General features: G+C 43.2%; 1 protein-coding gene across 2 annotated transcripts in view; it reads right to left on the bottom strand.

Annotated features, from left to right (window-relative positions):
- Positions 1–3105: 3105 nt before the first annotated feature.
- Positions 3106–19500, bottom strand: part of DDAH1 (dimethylarginine dimethylaminohydrolase 1) — a 146691-nt gene continuing 130296 nt past the window's right edge. For both annotated transcript variants that reach the window (XM_050962197.1, XM_050962195.1), the window contains exons 5-6: positions 4056–4199; positions 3106–3280 (exon numbers count right to left, since the gene is read on the bottom strand). In XM_050962197.1, coding sequence (XP_050818154.1) covers positions 3164–3280; positions 4056–4199 — 261 coding nt within the window. In that variant the 3' untranslated portion in view covers positions 3106–3163. The remainder of the gene's footprint in view (positions 3281–4055; positions 4200–19500) is intronic.

The raw sequence follows: 19500 nt of genomic DNA, 5'->3' as shown, positions 1-19500 counted from the left end.
ACTGGAATGACACGGCATGTAGTCTTATTTTTGGCATGAAAGGGTTAACATGATGCAGCCCGTTAGCACATTGTGTTGCATCTCCATTTTTGGTTTGAGATTTTCCTTTTTTAGTTATGGACAATGATCTACATCAGGCATTTGAAAAATGTTGCAGCGATAAGGATGTTTGATGTGCAGGATGTTCACTAGCCATATACATGTTGCATCAAAAAACAGCCAGTGTTTTGGTTTTGCTTGAGTCAGGGTTAAAGTAAAGGAGAAAGCTCAGAGCAGAGGGAGAGGTTCTCCTGCTTTCCATGGCCCAGGTCCCCCAACTGCCCCATCTCTCTAGCTGCCCTGACTTGCCAGACAGGGGGCATGGGTGGAGGTAGCATGAAGAATAATGCCTGACAGGAAGTCTCTGGGGCTCCCACCCTTCTCAGCAGTCAGGTGCTGTTGGTCTTCCAGTTACAGGAGAATAAGAGGCACCTCAGCCATGAATCCCTACCTACCTTTTCTAGAGGACAATCTGTCCATTCACTAACTCTCCCTCCTTTCAAAGGGGGTAGTGGAGGAAGGAAACTATTTGCCACCTCTTCCATTCTCAGGGGGACAAAGAATATAAGAAACCACCAACCTCCACCACTGCTGACTCCTTCATCTCCTCTGGTGTAAGACAAGAGAAGAGGAATCACTACAACACCCCGCCCAAGATACAGCTCCTGCTGCAGGCTCTCCCTTCCATCTGCAGGGAAAAGACAGTCTTTGTCAGATTCTAGGGGAACAAAGTGGGTCTATCAGTTCCCTCTCTCCTGGCATCTACGTGAGAAGGCATGGGAAAGTTACATTAGGAAAGGTCTGGGTGGAATGGGGGCATTTGCAAATGAATGGAGGGGAAAAAAGGAGGAGAGTGTAAAGGGATGAGGAGAAAAATGGAGGGACTACAGGAGGAGGAGGACAGAAGGAAAGATTTAGATGGAGGAAGCAGAAATGTATCACTCAGAAAAAACTGAAAACCTCAGACAAAGGAACAGAGAGACAGGCAGGCAAAGAAAGAAATGACTAGGAAGTTGATAAAGCGTTCAGACTATTTGTCAGCCTTCCGAAAAATTCCCACTGCTGCTTCTGTTTAGGAATTTCTCCATTCTTAGTTTACAAATGTTTTTAAAAGCTTGATGTAAATACTATTGTCTAATTCACTTTACTGCCATGAAATATGTCTGAGTCAGTGGGCAAGCATGTGGAATCTGCCACAACAAATATATTTGTTTTAACTGACTACCACAATAGATATTCATGTAATTAAAAAAAAAAATCAGATGGCCATTATTCCAATGAGATCTCCAAGGACAGATCAAATACATATGCCACCTGACTTCTGGGAAACAAGTTTCCCTTACTCATGAACATACTCCAGGAACAATGTCCTTCAGCTAATTCTACCACCATTCCTTTGTTTTGAGGTTTGCTAGTAAATTGTCTACATAATTACAGAAGACAAAAACTATACCAATTAGCGGGAAAAATAACTTCACTCCAAAAGAAGAAAGAACATAATAGGTAGAGGCTGAAATGAAAATACATATAAAAGATAAAAATATATTTCTAAATATCTTTTGTAATATAATATTTTTACAAGTAACTCAAAACATTCATTTCTGTGGTCCACCTGATCACAAAATATAGGCTTTTCAGAATATGATTGATATATGGCATACATACAAGCCTCTTCCATTCCACCCAATTTGAAAGAAAGGTAACCAGACTGGGAGTCTGAACCCCTGGGCACACCTAGATTGAATTATAGGAAAGGAGACTGTCCATCAGTCAAGCATATCAGAGGGACACACCTCTTTAATGTTCCTGTATAGAGAGGCTTTCCCAAGCTGCCACATGCAGTCTGAAATTGAATCTAATCAAGACTACTCCTTGGGGAATTCTGCACCAATGTGAAATGGAGAATTTTGCAGAAATTCATGTGCATGCAGAATTTCCTTTCCCCCACAGAAATGGGCTGCAGTGCTGCTGGTCACCGTTAGGGACTGCAACACCAAGCAGAGCACAGCTTGCACATAGAAGACACTGCCCCAGGGGGAGGGACCTAAACGGTTCCCAACAGCTGTAATTCCCAGCTGAGGGAAGGAGAGGACAGTGCAAAGTAAACTCCCTGCAAGCCTGGGACCGAGCATCAGGCTGTGTGGGCCATGGTTGGGCTCTGGGTGGAAGGGTGCGAGTATCTGGGCTAAGGGGAACCCACAGCTGGGCTTGGGGAGGGAGGGGGTTCAGGTGTATTGGCTGGGGGGGCCCTGCAGCTGGACTCTGGGGGGCAAAGGTGGCAGAGAAACAGGAACTGGGTTGTCATAGGGGCTTCTTTAATGCACCACTCCTGGGGGAATTTTTGTGTGTGTCTGTATTATTATAGACATACTTGCTGACAGTAAATTACCAAAACAACGAACTGGTGTGATTATGTAGTGTTATTTTGACGAAAATATGCAGAATTTTGCAGAATTTAAAAATACTGTGCACAACCTTTTCTATTTTTGGAGCAGAATTTTTCATTTTTGTTGGCGCAGAATGCCCCCAGGAGTAAATGATTCTACACAGAAGTGGCCATGCAATACTGGCTAGAATAAGGAGTATAGTCAATACCACACTGTTCCAACTATCATAAGGAAAGCCTACTTACTACACAAGCCCAAATGCATGATTCTATTGAATGTCCTTCATTAGCTACCAACATCTTGAATTCCTGACAAGGAGAGGAAGATAGGGGAAAGACTAAAGAAAAAAAAGGGTGATGAGGCAGAAAAGAAAGGGAGAGAAAAGGTAAAACACATGGGAAAGGTGTCAAGACAATGGAGATGCTTAGCAAATGTTAGGAACTAATTTCCTCCCCATGTAGTTTTCACATTGAGTATGTAAATCACTAAAGCTAGGGGTTAGCTATCACAGTTGTCTTTTGCTTGCTCATTGCACTATATTCATCCCAGCAAAAGCACACATACATCTTAAATACCATCTACCGGGACATAAAAATACACAAAGCAAAACATTTGTGAACAAGGGTTAGTAGCCCAGTGGTACAGTAGATTGTCAATAAAAACAATAAAAGTGTGGATATAGATTTGTCTACCTTGCATGTACTTTATTGCCAGTTACAAGGGAGGGATTCTATATCTCATAATTCTGAAGTTTTGTTAATAAGGACAGAACAACAGGTGAGTAACCCATCAACTTTCTCCATTTCTGTGTTGGCTATAGGGATCAGCATGTGGTCCTTGAGTTTTTCAAAAACCTGGTTAGGAAATAGAAGGAAAAAGTCATTATACTTGAGCATCATTCCCTTCCATTTCCTCCAACTATTTATTGAATCAAAATAATGGAAACAAATTTACAAATGAGAAGTCGTGTTGCCAAATCCCATCCCCACCCCAGCTTTGGCACTCAAGACTTTCAAAGCATCATAACTGCGATTATTCTGCTTTCCCTGGGGGAGAATACAAGATTGCGGAAGGGCCACAGGAGGAAAGGGGAAAAATCCTCAGCCCTCTCCCCACTTCCAGTGTGCTGCTAGGAATTAGGCAAGTTAAAAAGAGTAACTCTACCCATTGTGTATCTCATTCTCTTACTGATTCACTGTGGATAATCGTTTCTTCCTTGAAACAACAGTTGTTTCTTCCCCATATTACCTTTATGATTACCCAGTTGTTGCTAATAAATAGTAATACTTTGCATCTATATGTTGCTTTCCCTCTGAGGATCTCAAAGTGTTTACAAACATTAATGAATGAATTCCCTGAATAATGCAGTGAGGGAAGTATAATTATTCCCATTTTATATTAAGGGAACAACAGGAGGAGAAAAAGATTAAGTAATAAGGTCAGACAAAAATCAGTAGTGGAGCTGGAAATAATCATTTGATGTGTTTACAGGTGTGTGCATTCGTGCACAGTACTGCAGCCCCATCCCAGGAGGTACTGACAATTTTCAACTCCCATTGGACTGCAATGGGAGTCAAGAACACTCAGCAACTCACGGGAAGAGCCCCTGATTCGTAACTCTACCTTTACCTTTGCGCTTTCTGGATATTCCTCAGGGGCTCGGTGCAGCAAAACATGGCCTTTGCCTGGAATGTTGAGATATATGCAGTTTGCTGCAGCGTCATCAGGCACCGTCAGTTTGTCATAGCGATGGTCACTCATCTGCTGCATGGTCTGTTGACAGCAGTGAAGCTATTTAGAGGAAGTGCACTAGCTTTCCAAAATCAATGTACAAATGCAAACCTAGAAAAAGTAGCTGATCATGGTTTCACAGGAGCGATTTCACTACATAACAAGTAAGGTTTCTTTTTATGTCTGCACTTCAAGTACAGAACCTCCTGGTATCAAGTAGAAATGAAGTCAAGCTGCCTAAACTCAGATCTAAATTTTGAAAACCCTCGTACAATGGTGGGATGACTCAGCAGGCACCTTCCCCCACCAGCCACAAAACCATAGTCAGCAGGGTTTTCTCCTTATGGGACATGGAGTGATTTTCATGGGTGCTGAATACCTAAACTCCTTGTTCACATCAACGGGACATACAAGTGCTCAGCATCCATTAAGAACTGGCCATTCATAAGGTCTATAAAAAGAAGCGAATTAAGTTAATATAAGCAGAAAAGTAGCACTCCTCAGCATGGGTTCAGCAGCCTCCAAATTCTTCCCAAAGACCTTTTTTCTGTCTCCCAAACACCCCCTCTTTGAGCTCTTCCAATAAGCACTTCTGCCCAGGGAGCCTGGGTTAACTCCCTGTTCATCAGGGGACCACACAGGAGATATCAGCACTGCAGCTGGGAATGAGCTTTTCACTCCAGGTAGTGGTGCTAGTGGGACTTGAGCTCGTGTGCTAAAAACAGAAGTGTGGGCATTGTGGTTTAGGCAGCAACTTGGGGTCTCTAGCCCACCCGACCCCCTGGATCTGAGCTCAGGCAGCTTGCAGCTCCAGTGGAGACATAGGCTATATCCACACTGGTGTTTTTAGCGTGCTAGCTCAAGGCCTGCTAGCGTGAGTCTGTTTACTTGGGCTGGGAGGCTTGCGTCAAGTTGTAGCATAGACATACCTGTAGTGATGCTTCAGAACAGTAGAGTTGGCAGTAATTGCTCAGGACTTTTGATTTGGCTGCTTATAAATGTAGGGTGAATATGCAAAATTTGGATCTAAATTGGGATTTCAAAGACCCAGAGGGTTTAGGAGGGTAATTGTATCAAAAGGTTTTGGTTTAAGCCCCATCTTTATAATTACACATGTAAAAAACAATTTGAAGACTATGAGCCAGATTCACCACTGCATCACTCCAACTTTACCGACATAAAACTAGAGTTACAAAGTAATGAATGAGGCCCAAAGATACTGCCTCAAACTCTGGCCTTACCCAAAAATCTTAAGCACATCCAAATATTCTAAATAAGTTATCCTCTTAAATCACTGCATTTTGTGTCTTTGTATGTACTCCCAAATCTCTTTACCCCTTTCCTTGCTCTCTCACCATACAATCTCGATCCCTTTGGCCAGGGTCTACTGGCTCCTGATGAAGGAGAAACCACCAAATACCCAGGGATCACGTGATGCATTTAGAAGAAAAACCCTGTATTTAAACTACTCCCAGCAAGATCTTGTGAACAAAGAACTTAGGCCATAATCTTCCCTCAGACGCATTGGTATAAATCCAGAGAAGATCCACTGACTTTAGAATGACCTCAGTGTAGCTAAGAGCACAATTTAGTCTATTGGGTCTAGATGAATTTACATCTGAATGATTTATGAGGTCACCCGTGCTACTGCTCGTCAGTACAAAATGACATATGAAGTGAAGCAGAGAAAGGATCTATAGCACACCGTTAAGTAATAAGCACCTAATACTTGCACACACCTCCAATAATTCCTTTGTCTGGGTACATTCTCCACATTGTAGTCTGACTCATACATATCCTGTGGAGAATATGAAACTGAAGTAAAGAATGTCATGCATTCCGGAGGAAGTGTTTATGTTACTCTCACTTCTTGTTTCTTCATCAGATAGGAAATTCTTCTGAATTTCCAAGGTCCCATCTACCTCCATAAAAGAGCTAACAGGTTTTGTTGGAAGAAACAGCACTTTTATTGCACTGCCTGCATTTTTATTCCTGATGTCATTGTCTTTGTTTTCCTATTTTTGATCTTAACTTGTTTGTATTTAAGTTGCCCTCATCTGTTTTTTAAACTCTCGCTATAACTGCAAACACTTCCCAGGTGTAGAGCCTACAATCACTTACTACCATCAGCAGTGACTACTTGTAATAGATGTCAGGAACATCAGGCCTTTATAGATCACATTCCATAGCTGTCTTTCCTCTTTGCAACTGATCTTTATAGACCGGGGTAGGCAACCTACGGCATGTGTGCCGAAGGTGGCACGCGAGCTGATTTGCAGTGGCACTCACACTGCCCGGGTCCGGGGGGGCTCTGCATTTTAATTTAATTTTAAATGAAGCTTCTTAAACATTTAAAAACTTTATTTACTTTACATACAACAATAGTTTAGTTATATATTAAAGACTTATAGAAAGAGACCTTCTAAAAACGTTAAAATCTATTACTGGCACGCAAAACCTTACATCAAGAGTGAATAAATGAAGACTCGGCACAGCACTTCTGAAAGGTTGCTGACCTCTGTTATAGACCCTATTTAAAGCAGTATATTCTTTACTAGGCCTGCATCGCACTATTGTTATCAGTACAGGAAGGACCAGTGCCTTGATACAGCAGGGTTTAAGACACTGGTGTTCTTCCATTCTTGGAGGAAAAGCAAAGAGAACCCTGGTATTGTAATTGTGTTGTAGCAATAGTTCACTTCTTGGGAACATACTGTGATTCATTGCAGAACATTTGCTTTAGAAGTTGCAAAATGGTATTTAATACAGAATGACGCAGAAACCATTCATATGGTATTCTTTTGACTTCTTTTACTGAGTAAAGGGCTTCAGACAGAAAATGAATATTGCATAATAACTTCAATGAGAGGGAAGGCCCTACTCTATAACAACAACAGACACATGGCAGATGCATTGGAGACTAAACAAAAGGACATTTTGGATGGATTCCTCTAAGACAAAATAATATAGAAGTAGTGACTGTGTTAATCCTAACAAAGAGAAGAAAAGGAGAGTGGGACTAACTAGAAAAAACAAGAGCAAGCTTCTAAGAATCCAGCGGTGAAGGGGAGAATTATTTTAGTTAGCTAGTTCCTATGAAGGACAACATAATAAAGTGCTCTGTTAGGTATGGGCCCTTTGGAGATGCATACATTCTAGTGTACAAATTAACCCCTTATATCCCCACCTTCACATTTACAAATGTTTTAAGGTCTGGAAGGAGCGTGTCTTTTCCCTCTGCAAAACGTACCTGGCTTCTCTCTAGTCTCATTCTTTCTTACTATACTCTGCTCACTCATTCCAGAGTGGATTGCATTACTACTTAAAACGCCATTAAAGTGGTTGTCATCTTGTTGACAAGATACTATTGCTTTTAGGCGTCCACCTTGTTCACCTAAATCTCAGCTTTTATTTAAAGTATGCGTTTGTATAAAAAAGTACAAGTAAAAGTACAAAAGTGGGAATCAATGGTGCGGTCATGTCTGCCTGAGTCTGCAGAAGGCATGAAACAATAGCTCTGTGAGAGCCAGTCTTCCCTTTAATCTCAGTGAGGTGTTAGCTCTGATATCCAATGAAGACAATTTAAATGTCAATGTTTTTAACGATTTCACTGCTGTTAAGCATGTAAGAAAAAAGATGGTCATTCTTATTATGGGGATTTCTGCAATCTACTGGGAGCGGTTGCTCGTTCTGGTGCCTAGAGTGGATGATGCTGGGAAAGTGTTACCATTCCTCCCCCCCCGCCCCCTTTTCCAACGAGGCAGGTATGGAAACCAGAGCTCCTCACAGGGCTATAGAATTTTCTATGGGGGACTGGAACGCTCCTCTCATCCACCAGCCATTCTAATGCAGTAGTGGCAGCAGCTGGGGCTTTCCCCTCCCCTCTGCCGGTCACCTGAAGATGGGAGGCCCCCAGAGAGGTGGCAGAAGTCACCTTTCCTCTCGGCAGTGGCAGGAGCAGAGGCAGAGCCCTAAGAATGGCCACACTTCCAGAGCGGTTAGGGACCAGTCTGCTGTGGTGGTGGGTGTGGGGCCAGGCAGTTTCTTTCCAGGCACGAGCGGCTGCTGGATTGATTACACCTCACTCATGTTTTCAAGCTTTTACTTGACAACTATGAGGGCTAAAAACATTTTTTCTTTAAAACTGAAATTCTGAAGTTATCACATGACTATGGGAAACATGCCTATTATGCCTATGCCTTAATCCAGTGGTTGTCATCCAGGGTATTCGTACCCCTGGGGGGGTGCAGAGGTCTTCCGGGGGTACATCAACTCATCTAGGTATTTGCCTAGTTTTACAACAGGCTACATTAAAATAAATAAATAAATAAAAAAAGACTAACAGGGTCCAAAAAAGAACTCGATACACCTCTACCCTGAAATAATGCGACCCAATATAACATGAATTCGGATATAATGCGGCAAAGCAGCGCTCCAGGGGAGCGGGGCTGCGTGCTCCGGCAAATCAAAGCAAGTTCGATATAACGCGGTTTCACCTATAACGCGGTAAGATTTTTTGGCTCCCGAGGACAGTGTTATATCAGGGTAGAGGCGCACATTCATGGAGGATAAGATCCGTCAATGGCTATTCGCTACGATGGGCAGGGATGGTGTCCCTAGCTTCTGTTTGCCAGAAGTTCGGAATGGGCGACAGGGGATGGATCACTTGATGAATCCCTGTTCTGTTCATTCCCTTTGGGGCACCTGCCATATAAAACAAGAAGTCTAATGGCCTTCAGATGCAGCAAAAATCCACTGATATCTTTTGGGAAAAAAAGAGACAGGTCATTTCACCTAATCAGACCCCCAACTGGAAAGATTTTTTTAAAATTGCCTTATGTACCAAGATTGTAGCAGTCACGAAGCGAGTTTGTAGGAGTCTGGCTTTCTGCCCAGGAGCACTTGAATGACCAGTTATACTAGCAGCCAGGCATTTCCTGCATGCCTAGTTTTTCTGGGAATTCTCTCCAGCGTATAGAGGGTAATATTCACTGCACATTCTCTCAGCCCTTAGTCATGCTTTCCTTATATTGAAGTCATTCACATGGCCTAAAATGCCTTTTCTGTAGTGTTTTACAACACGTCCTCAGCCAAACTGAGGTAATGGGTAAGCTAAATAACCCTAACTGTGAAACAACAATACAAGTGAAAGAGAAATGTTGAGGAGTTTAAGTGATACTTTAAACATGTCTGGCATCCTTTAAAACAGTGTTGTGTTAGCTATCTTATGATAATGGACCCCAGTGCATTCAGACAGGCCTTTGTGCAGAGCCCCAGTGATTTCAGGCTTCTGCTCGTGTAGAGTTCATTATAGGAGTGTCACAACATTCAGCAGAAATGTCGCACCTAAAGTGCCATAACATCCCAAGAACCCCACAGACACACAGTATACAGTGAATACGTGTACTAAACAGGTAGGAGAGCTGGCCAAAACGTCATCAAGCAGATGTGTTAGTCAAAAGCCTGAACACATTTCAGTTTTGTTTTGTTTTTTGACAAAAGCCCCAAAACCTGAAAAATAAATTTAGACATTTTTGTTTTCTCTCTCACACACACACACAGCAAAGTCAAGAGTTAGGAAATGCCAGAATTAAGGTTATTCATCTAACTCTAAATCAGCCCCATGGACTCCCACGGAACACATGCGTAGGATTTACACATATACATTCATATCACATAGGAAAGTCTGTGACAGAGGAGGAATAGAACTGGCTCCTCTGGGTCCCAGTTCAGCATCTTCAACATAAGAGACGATCCTTTCTCTTCCTGCAACCCTGTTCATCCCATGCATTAAATGAGGAAGGAACCCTGTTCAATAAATATGTGATAATGTAATTAAATATTGCATCATAATGCGTATGGAGAAGGGGTTGAATTAAGGTTGGCAGTGTAACATTAATTCTGGCATTTCCTAACTTTTCAGTGCTTGATTCTGCAGCATCACTATTCTTTAAATGTAAGGTCTTTTTGTATGTAATTTTAGTTTTTGGTTTGGTTTTTTTCTAAAAAGAAGAATGAGAAATGGATGTTCCATCATGTGGAATGATACTGATCTCCACAGGGGTCATCAGCAGGAATCCACAAAACAGACCTATCACTTGTACTAAAGGAGTAACTGGCAACAGCAGCTAGCTGCTATCCTCTATGTAGACCAGAGGTGGGCAAACTACGGCCCACGGGACCATCCTGCCCAGCCCGGGAAGCTAGCCCACCCCGCCCCACAGCCTCAGTTCACCGTGCCACCAGTGCTTTGGCTCACCGCTCCTGCTGGGCAGTGAGCTCGTGTGTCTGGCTCCAGCCAGGCAGCGAGCTCCTGCTGCTCTGAGCAGCATGGTAAGGTGGCAGGGAGGGTTGGATAAGGGGCAGGGGGTTTCAGGGGGCAGTCAGGGGACAGGGAGCAACTGGATGTGGCAGAGATTCCTGGGGCTAGTGGTCAGGGAACATGGGAGGTTGGATAGGCATGGGAGTCCTGGGGGGACTGTCAGGAGGTGGGGGTGTGGATAGGGGTCAGGGCAGTCAGGGGACAGGGAGGGCTGGATGGAGATGGGGTCCCGGGGGGTAGTTAGGGGCAGGGAGTCCCGGCAGGGGGCGGTCAGGGGACAAGGAGCAGGGGGGGTTGGATGGGTGGGAGGGAGTGGATGGGGGTGGGGGTCAGGCTGTTTAGGGAGGCACAGCCTTCCCTACCTGGCCCTCCATACAGTTTCACAACCCCGATGTGGCCCTCAGGCCAAAAAGTTTGCCCACTCTGATGTAGACTCACTGCTAGAATGGATGTTTGCTATACGTACAGTAGCAGAATGTTAGGAATCAGGATCTCTGGGTTCTTCTTTTCCTACCCTTGAATGGAGAGTGGTCTAGGGGTACATACAGCACAGCCATGCACACAGATTTAGCATATTTGTTATAAACTGCAGTGTAGAAAAATGGCTAATGAGTTTATCATATTAGAAACCTGGGTTCTAGTCACAGCTCTGCCAAAAGTGATTTTGGTTAACACCTCTGGGGGAAAGGATACTTGCCTTCCTTCTAACATAGGGCCTGAGGCCTTGTACTCATTAATAAGATTCCTCCATAATAATAAACAACAGAAACAGGTCAGGGGAAGAGCCAAGTCTAGAACTCCTTATCTCCTCCTTGGTCCCAGCCTAACTTACCTTGGCCTAGGTCAAAGAGTATTTTGCAGTTGCTGCTTTGTCTGCGTATTGTCTGGAGCTCTCTTTCTGACTATGTGTCCGAAAGCCTGCGCAGTGCAGAGAGAATGGTCAGAAACTTTAGCAGTGGGCCTCTCACAGGCTCCTCAGAGCATCTGGAAATGGTGATTTTCAGTCTTATACCTTGACCAAATTTGGATGGATTTTCATGGAACAGCAGATGGCACTTCCCTGTCCCCAGAATCATTCTCTTACCAAATTTCAAGTTTCTGATCTAAAGCCTGGAGGTATCAGAACTCTTCAAAGATTCTGTAGGACAATATTTCAGATGGGATGGCAAAAATACCTAACATCTTGGGAACATCTAAACTGTTTCCACTGAAAGTTTCAAAAGGAATTCAAACCGAGGCAGAGAGCAAGCATGGAAAATTTCCATCCAAACCATTAAAGTTTGGCAACTGATACGATAAGATCATAATGGAAAAATATTGAGCAACTTAAACTATATATGTCATGATGAACTCTGTCTCTGATGATGAAAATTACATCATTCTTGGGGTAGATGGTAACTAACAGCCGGAGATGTGGCAAGCTCAGCGATAGGCAACAATGTCCAGGCTGGCTTGTTTGTGGACCTATGACCCTGCTTGAAGTGAAGAACCAGTTACATTAACTTGGAGGCTGCAGCAGACCTATAAACCTCTCACATGGTTAAACCATGAGAAGGGGGAAAAAGACTCATGGCCAGTGCATTACAATAGGTGGGCAGAAAACGAGGAAGAAAAGGGAAGAGGAAAATTGTGGCCATTGCCATCTTGGAAACAGTCTATTTTCATGAAAAGCACCAATGGATCTTTATGTCCAGACAGATTAGAAGACCTTGGTTTTTAAGGTTTGATCTAAAAGGCTGCTACCTCCCTTCACCTCAGTGTCAGATTTCATAGTACTCCATTAAATGTACCTCCAGACAACTAGCAGAGATTTGAACATGTGATTCCAAGGAGCCTAGATATTAAAAAAAAACAAACAAATGCCTAGATTTCAAAGCCATATCCCAGCAGAGGACATACTTGTAAGACTGTTTCATTGTGGATGACTGCTTTACAGAAGTAATATTACTTATACCCCTAAACCTAGTGAAGCAATAAATGAGAAGGGAAGAAAAAGTTACTCGTTCTCCCAGCTGTACATAGGCAAATGATTGGTTGGATTTGACCCGCTTCAAACAAAGCTAGCTACTGTGTTGTCCTCCACTGTATTAATCTCCACCAGTACAGTGCTAGTATGGACAGGAATGGCATGCTAGCTCCAAGGATTTTTCTCTAGGACTCCAGTGTCCAACCAAATAGCGGAGATAGGCTCCGCTTGAAGTAACAAGCAGTGCTGTGAAAAATCATGGGAATTAAGGTTCAGTACAAGGAGGGTTGGGACAATGAGAGTAGGCTTGGTGCATGGAGGAAACTGGGTCTTTTCCATGATAAGCTGCACCAAATCCTTGGTACTTGCCCTTCCACACAGATCAAAGTCCTAGTGAATAGCATAGAAGCTCTTTGAAATGCAGTGATGAAGAATAAGGTGGAGAACAGCAGTGCCACATACCAGGCAGGAAAAGGATGAGGAGCAGGACCAGGAAAAAACAGAGACCTTGCCTGGATTTCATGATGTTCCGAGACTCCCAGGATTCAGACATAGCACTAAACATGACGGCCAAGCCGTTTCAACAGGAAAAAGATGGGGTAGCCTCATATGGCATAAATTGTAGTAGAAATTCTCATTAGATGTTGAGACACCTCTTGGAGATTTGGAATAAAATACTGAAGACACTGATAAGAACCCATGTGGGCAATGCCTATTGTAGTTTGGACCTCCCAAAAGAATAATTCTTGAATAAACTTGGTGTATTACAGACAAAGTAGTGGAACCAAAACGGCAGGTAATATACCAAGCATCTAGTGTAGACAAGACCACAGTGAGATTGCCAAATACCAAACCACCATCTCTACACTTAGTGTTCTTAAGATCTAGGCTCCCACCCCCTCCTTTTTTTTTTTTTAATTCCTACTGCATCCCTTCAGTCACGTATTACACATTGCCTCATTTTTAAAGAAGTCTCCCCTCCAGTTCATTCCATAACTAAATGTTTCCTAACTCAGGAAAGCCTTTACATCCTCACAAATTTAACTGGCAACATCTGATGTTCATTAGCACTGCTTCAAAGCACACCTGTGCTGCTTTACCTCCTTTAAACAACCTTGTACTAAGGTCACATTGATGTGACGCCATCAGCATTATAAAGCGGCTGATGCAGAAGGCAAGTATCTCTTGAGGAAGAGAAAAGGAAATGACTTAGATTTGCTGTTGTTTTTAATGAAGGAATCTAGACGACCAACATCCTGTCTTTTGGAACAGGAACTCACGAAGAGAAGGGAAGCTGATGCCCTGAAAAATAAAGGAAAGCAAAGGAGCAGAAAACAACAAAATAAAGTTCCTATTTACGGAAAGTAAGCTGACAACTCCTTCAATCATTGCAGCCTCTGTCTTTACTCCTCTAGGCTGACAGGATCCCTGTTGGTCACAAGTACATATTTAAAGGGGTCCCATACTTACCTTGACTAGGACTTTAAAAAATTAAAAGTCTTGCTGTTCCCAGTCATTCTACAGGTTAATTATTATATCGAAGTGTATGTCCTCATGAAGACTAGATTCTACAGCAACTGGTACCTTATAATCCATAAAATCTATAGACAGGGCCATCTTTAGGATGTGCGGGTCCCAATTCGAAAGAGCTGCCACCGAGGACAGCGGCAGCGATTTAGCTGCTGCATAAGATAACAGCAGCAATTGGGCAGCAGCTCAATTGGTTGCCGCTGTTTTCGGCAGCACTTCGGCGGAGGGTTCTTCCTCAGCAGCAGTTGTCTTCTGTGGCCTTACCTTGCGGGGGCCCTCTTCCGGACACTGCGGGGCGCTCTGAGGCACGGGGCCTGAGTCATGGGAATAGGGGGAATCAGCCTAAAACTGGCCCTGTCTATAGACAAATACAACTAAGTAAATTCAGTCACATACACTAAGTTTAATATAACAGATATTTCAAAGACATGTCTCTCAATTTTAAAGAGGTCCAAAATATTGTAGTCTTTACTACTGGTGATTTTTTTTTTTTTTGTAAGTAGTGTTCATTCTGGTACACAATGAGAGCCAAACCCTATGAGATGCTGAGTGCTCACACTTCCCAAAGCAGTGGAACACTAAAAGGAGTTGAAGATGCACAGTATCTTGTAAGATCAGGCCCAGAGTCAGTAACTATAAGCTAAAAGAAATATCAGTCTGAATTCACAAAATGTTATCAGCAAGGTTCAGAACAGCAGATGTCTCATGGAACTATTTTTTTTTCAACGTTTTATTTAGAAGCAGTTTGTCTGTTCTCTCTGTTTCACTAAGCTCATTCTTCATTGCTACACTTACACAAAAGTCAGCATTCATCTGCACTTGCAACTTATTCCCTACCTGAAGTCATCCTCTTTGGGCTGTTAATATTTGTAATCATTTCCACAGCAACTCACTGCAATATCATAAATAGAGAATTATGACTTCATGTGGGGAATAAGAAGAGGCATAAGTGATTAATGCTAAAGGAATAAGAGGCCCTGTTTTTTTTTTTTAACGCAAAAGTCTTTATCACTAAAAAACGAGAGACTAGAACGACAGTATTTGTAGATTTTTATCTACATAAATTGTTCTTAATATTTTCCAGGAGGTATTTGCCAGTCTAGCAGAATACAGAAGTATTAAGTTGCCACTTGGGGGCCCTGTTCTGCAGGCACTTACATAACTCATAGCTAGGAATTCCTTAGTATTTACACAATTGAGTGTAACTCTGCTATGGTGGTTGATAACAGTAGTCTGCTTTTTAATAATGGCACATGACAGAAGCCCTAGCAGCTACACAGGAGATGTGCACCATAAGAACCAGGACAATTTTGTCAATGTTATAATAATTTACTCCAAAGTCTCTGAAAGCACTACGCTGAAATCTTGGCTTTGAATAAAGACCATGAACCCAGTTGCTTGGTACAGACTTTTTTCTCTACTTCCTTCCTTCCGTGAGGCTTTAAGTAGCCTCTCCTGACCAGTACCAGAACTGTGCACTGAGCTGCTTTTGTAATAGTATCCTTAGCAGGAGTTAAGATGATGAACGATCAATCCCACTCCCATGTACCAGTGAAGTTACAGAATGGGAGAGTCGAGACTCAGACAAGTCAAAGATGTTATGAGCATCTTGTATTTAGGAAGGAAAGGATACTTCCAGAGTTCTTACTATTCCACTACTACATATTCTAATATAACCTAGAATCTGAATGTATTCCTGGCTACCAAGAATCAGTTCAGAAGCACAGAGGTCAGTTGTTCCACATTCCTTCTGAGTTCCTGTAGGGAAGAAACAGTTACAAGCTCAACTGCATTAAATCGTTGGCGGTCTCATCTTCGCAATCATTTTGCAACCCCAGCAAGACCTCATCATGGAGGCAATATAACAACTCTTTACACTGGTAGTTGATTTCATAAGAGAATGGATGGAGTGTGAAAACTCAATACAGTGAGCAGAACCCCAGACTGCCAGCACAAGGCATTGGACACTGCTCCAGAAGGAGAAGTGGGTCAAGTGGCTTGACATCAGTGTTTGCTGTACCAGTCTTATGATAACAAACCTTGCCCACGCGGAGTGTCTATTTTGGATCGGACTCAGTTCACCAAGTGGTGGCATGACGCAGTAGCAGGAGCTTGACGTAAATGACTTGAGAACGATACCTTTTACTAACTCTGTGTAGACTTTGGCCTGAAGCTACAGAGTCTATGCAGAGGGCAGCGTAAATCCCGGTGGACAAGATAATCACTATTGGCTTGTGGAGGTTGCCAAAAAATACAGTAGGACCATTTGCTGGCATATGTTTGACATTGCCAAGACTGTGGTTAGGAGCACTGTGTGTAGCAATGAAGTCGTAAGGAACTGCCAGCAGGTGTCCAAAAAGAGAGATGAAAGGGCTTGAACACAAGTGAGTTTCCCTCTCCCACTGGAACTCCACCAATAAAACTCACTTAGTCAGTCTCTGTCCATCACAGAAAGCACAGAAGCATGTCATGTGGGAAGGATGCTATTTCACTGATGCAGTCCTACAAAGTTATGGAGCCTATAAGCCAGTGGTTCTTGACCTGGGGGTCTGCAGACCATGTCTAAAGGGTCCATGAAACACTTAAGACTGAAACCTGACTGAACAGAATTCAACCACATATACAGACAATAGATTTCCAAAGGGCTCCGCATCTCCAATTGAAATTTTTTTAGGGGTCTGCAAATGAAAAAAGGTTGAAAGGGGAGGGGGACCGAAGGAGCACATAAAAGGAATTAACTATGCCTCTGTTTCTGCACTGATCCTGCCTAGCAATTGTTCCAATGGCTAATGAGATCTTCACTGGATTACATCAGACAAGTGTCAATTCAATTATTGCTTCAGCAAGACTCAGCAGATTGTTAAATGTGTGACTGGGAGGGCAAAAGAAGAGTGGAATGAGCATCTAAAAACACTCACCTCAATGCCAAGGCACACACTAGCAAAGGGCCTGAATCAGCACCTCTGAAGGCAAGTTCTCATTGACCTCAGTAGCAAAGGATCAGGCCCAAAAGATATGGGGGGTAGGGCGGGTGAGGGTGTGGACGCCAGGCAGGGGCAATATATAGGGTGAAATCCTGGCCCCCCCGAAAGGGGGAAAAGACCTTGCTTTTCCTTTCTTGATCCCCTTGACAGGTATAGCACATACACAATATACATACTCTAAAACAGGATTGAAAGAAATGCATGCTGAAAATAGCACAGGGCAGAGCGAGAGGAGGCTAGTACTTCAGCTGTGGGAGACTTCAGGCAATGACAGTTTTTGCAGTTAATTTCTACCACTCCTTTTTCATCCAATTTCTTACAGTCTCACTTTCCAATTGTAGCCCAAATAACCATGGTCTATATTTTACAGAGCCTGAAGAAGATCTCATGGCCAAAATGTCACTTCTGATTTATTGTCTGTTTCTAACGTGTTTTATTATCCTAAAGCAGAGGAGGGCAAACTTTTTGCCAAGGGCCTCATCAGGGTTGCAAAACTGTATGGAGGGCTGGGTAGGGAAGGCTGTGCCTCCCCAAACAGCCTAGCCCTTGCCCCCTCCCACATCCCGCCCCCTGACTGCCCCTCTTAGAACCCATCCAACCCTCCCTCCCCACTCCTTGTCCCCTGCCCACCCGACCCTAACCACCCCCCAAGGACCTCATCCCCTATCCAACCCCCCTGCACCCTTTCCCCTGCCTCCTGACCCCTATCCCGCCCACCCCCCAGCAGGCTCCCCCCCGCCAGGACTCCCATACCTATCCAACACCCCCCCGTTCCTTGATCCCCCCCCCCAAACCTCCACCCTATCCAACTGCTCCCTGTCCCCTGACTGCCCCCCAGGAGCCCCTGCTCCTTATCCAACCCCTCCCTGGCCCCTTACCATGCCGCTCAGAGCAGCATGTCTGACAGCCACGCCACCCGGCTGGAGCCAGACACGCTGCCGTGCTGCCCTGCAGGAGTGCACATCCCTGCCACCCAGAGTGCTGCCCGCGAGGCGGTGTAGCTGCAGGGAGGGGAAACAGCAGGGGTGGGGCTCAGGTAGCCTCCCCGGCCAGGAGCTCGGGGGCCAGGCAGGATGGTCGTTTGCCCACCTCTTTCCTAAAGCCTGTACAGACATTTCATAGTTCACATGCAGCACTACACATAGGCAGCACTATGATTATGATAAATTATAGTATGCTATACTCAAGTGGTTTAATTAATTAAAGAGTTGCCAAAGTACATATTTTACAATATAAAAACCAGAAAAAGATTCTGTCCCTCCAACAAGATTGTTGCTAGAGGTGTATTGTATCCAGTATAACATGGCAGCATAGCACAGATCAACAGGCCACTTTCCAACTAACAAAAAATAAGCCACTTAATTTGCTAACCTTTACATCCTTAACTCAAATAAAACCAGATGCACTGCCAGAGATGCTCAAACACAGCTCAATCATTTTGCTTTTGTTTTAGGATAAGTTATAATGTCTATTATGGTTTCCTATATGTATTATACATTAGGCATGCCAGTTAAATATACCTCTGGCATAGCTGGGAATGGACCCCCAGGTCTCCAATCTGACTAGGTTTGCTGGAATTCCATTTTTAATTTCAATGGACAATACTGATGTTTATTTTTAAGACTTTTTCTACTTTTATTAATTTGAATTCTTAGTTGTGAGAAGATAACTATTTAATGATGGATTTTGAGATTCAAAATGGTAAAGACTTATAACTGTTAAAACACAAATTGCCAATGTCATATCAAAACATACAAAGTTGATATTCTTAAATCAGACTAATAAGCTCAAGCTGCATTTTCCCTTATTTTTCCTAACTGTAAATTTCTATTATTGATGGAAATATTTTTAGTCAGTTTGTGTGGGTACAGTGAAAGAGATTTACCAACATTTACTGATGAAAATCTAATCCTTCTAAGCCTAATTATCACAGACTCAAGTTTCATCCATTTAGCTACACTGGCTTTCAGAATGAGTATGCCAGTCCACGCAGGTGGCTAGTTGCAGTCTTTACTACTACAGTAGGCTCTCCTTTAGAGACTGCACTCAAACCCAGGAATCCTGACTCCTAATATTCCAAGATGTTGACAAAATGTGTTTCATATCCCTCTCTAATCGTTGGTCCATACAGGATAAAGTCTACTACTGCTACCTGTTGGGAGATGTCTGTATTGTGGATCTGAAAGTTCTAGGGCCAGATCCAGCTGATGATTCAAAGGGAGTCAACATGTTTCCCATTGGATAGTTCTGGTTTTTCAGTATGTTAATTAAAAACCCAGGAATCCACATTAAAAAATCCCTTAACATTAAGGGAATGTTCAAGTTTGAAAGTCAGGCAACTCGCAAGTTAAGAAATTCCAGAAGTAAGATTTCTCTGGAATCTTAATTTGGCTTCCTTGTGCATAAGGGTGATGATACACTATCACTGACTACTTGTTTTACAGGAACGCTGCCTCAGTCAGTGGACAGGCTGGACAGTGAAGGAGACAGAGGGTTGCAAGATGAAGATGTCGTGTTTTAAAGCACAGGGCTGGAACCAAG

Source organism: Gopherus flavomarginatus, chromosome 7, assembly GCF_025201925.1.
Source record: "Gopherus flavomarginatus isolate rGopFla2 chromosome 7, rGopFla2.mat.asm, whole genome shotgun sequence".
NCBI classification, from domain to species: domain Eukaryota; kingdom Metazoa; phylum Chordata; order Testudines; family Testudinidae; genus Gopherus; species Gopherus flavomarginatus.
Note: the sequence above shows the minus strand (reverse complement) of the source record. Positions and strands in the feature narration are given on the sequence as shown.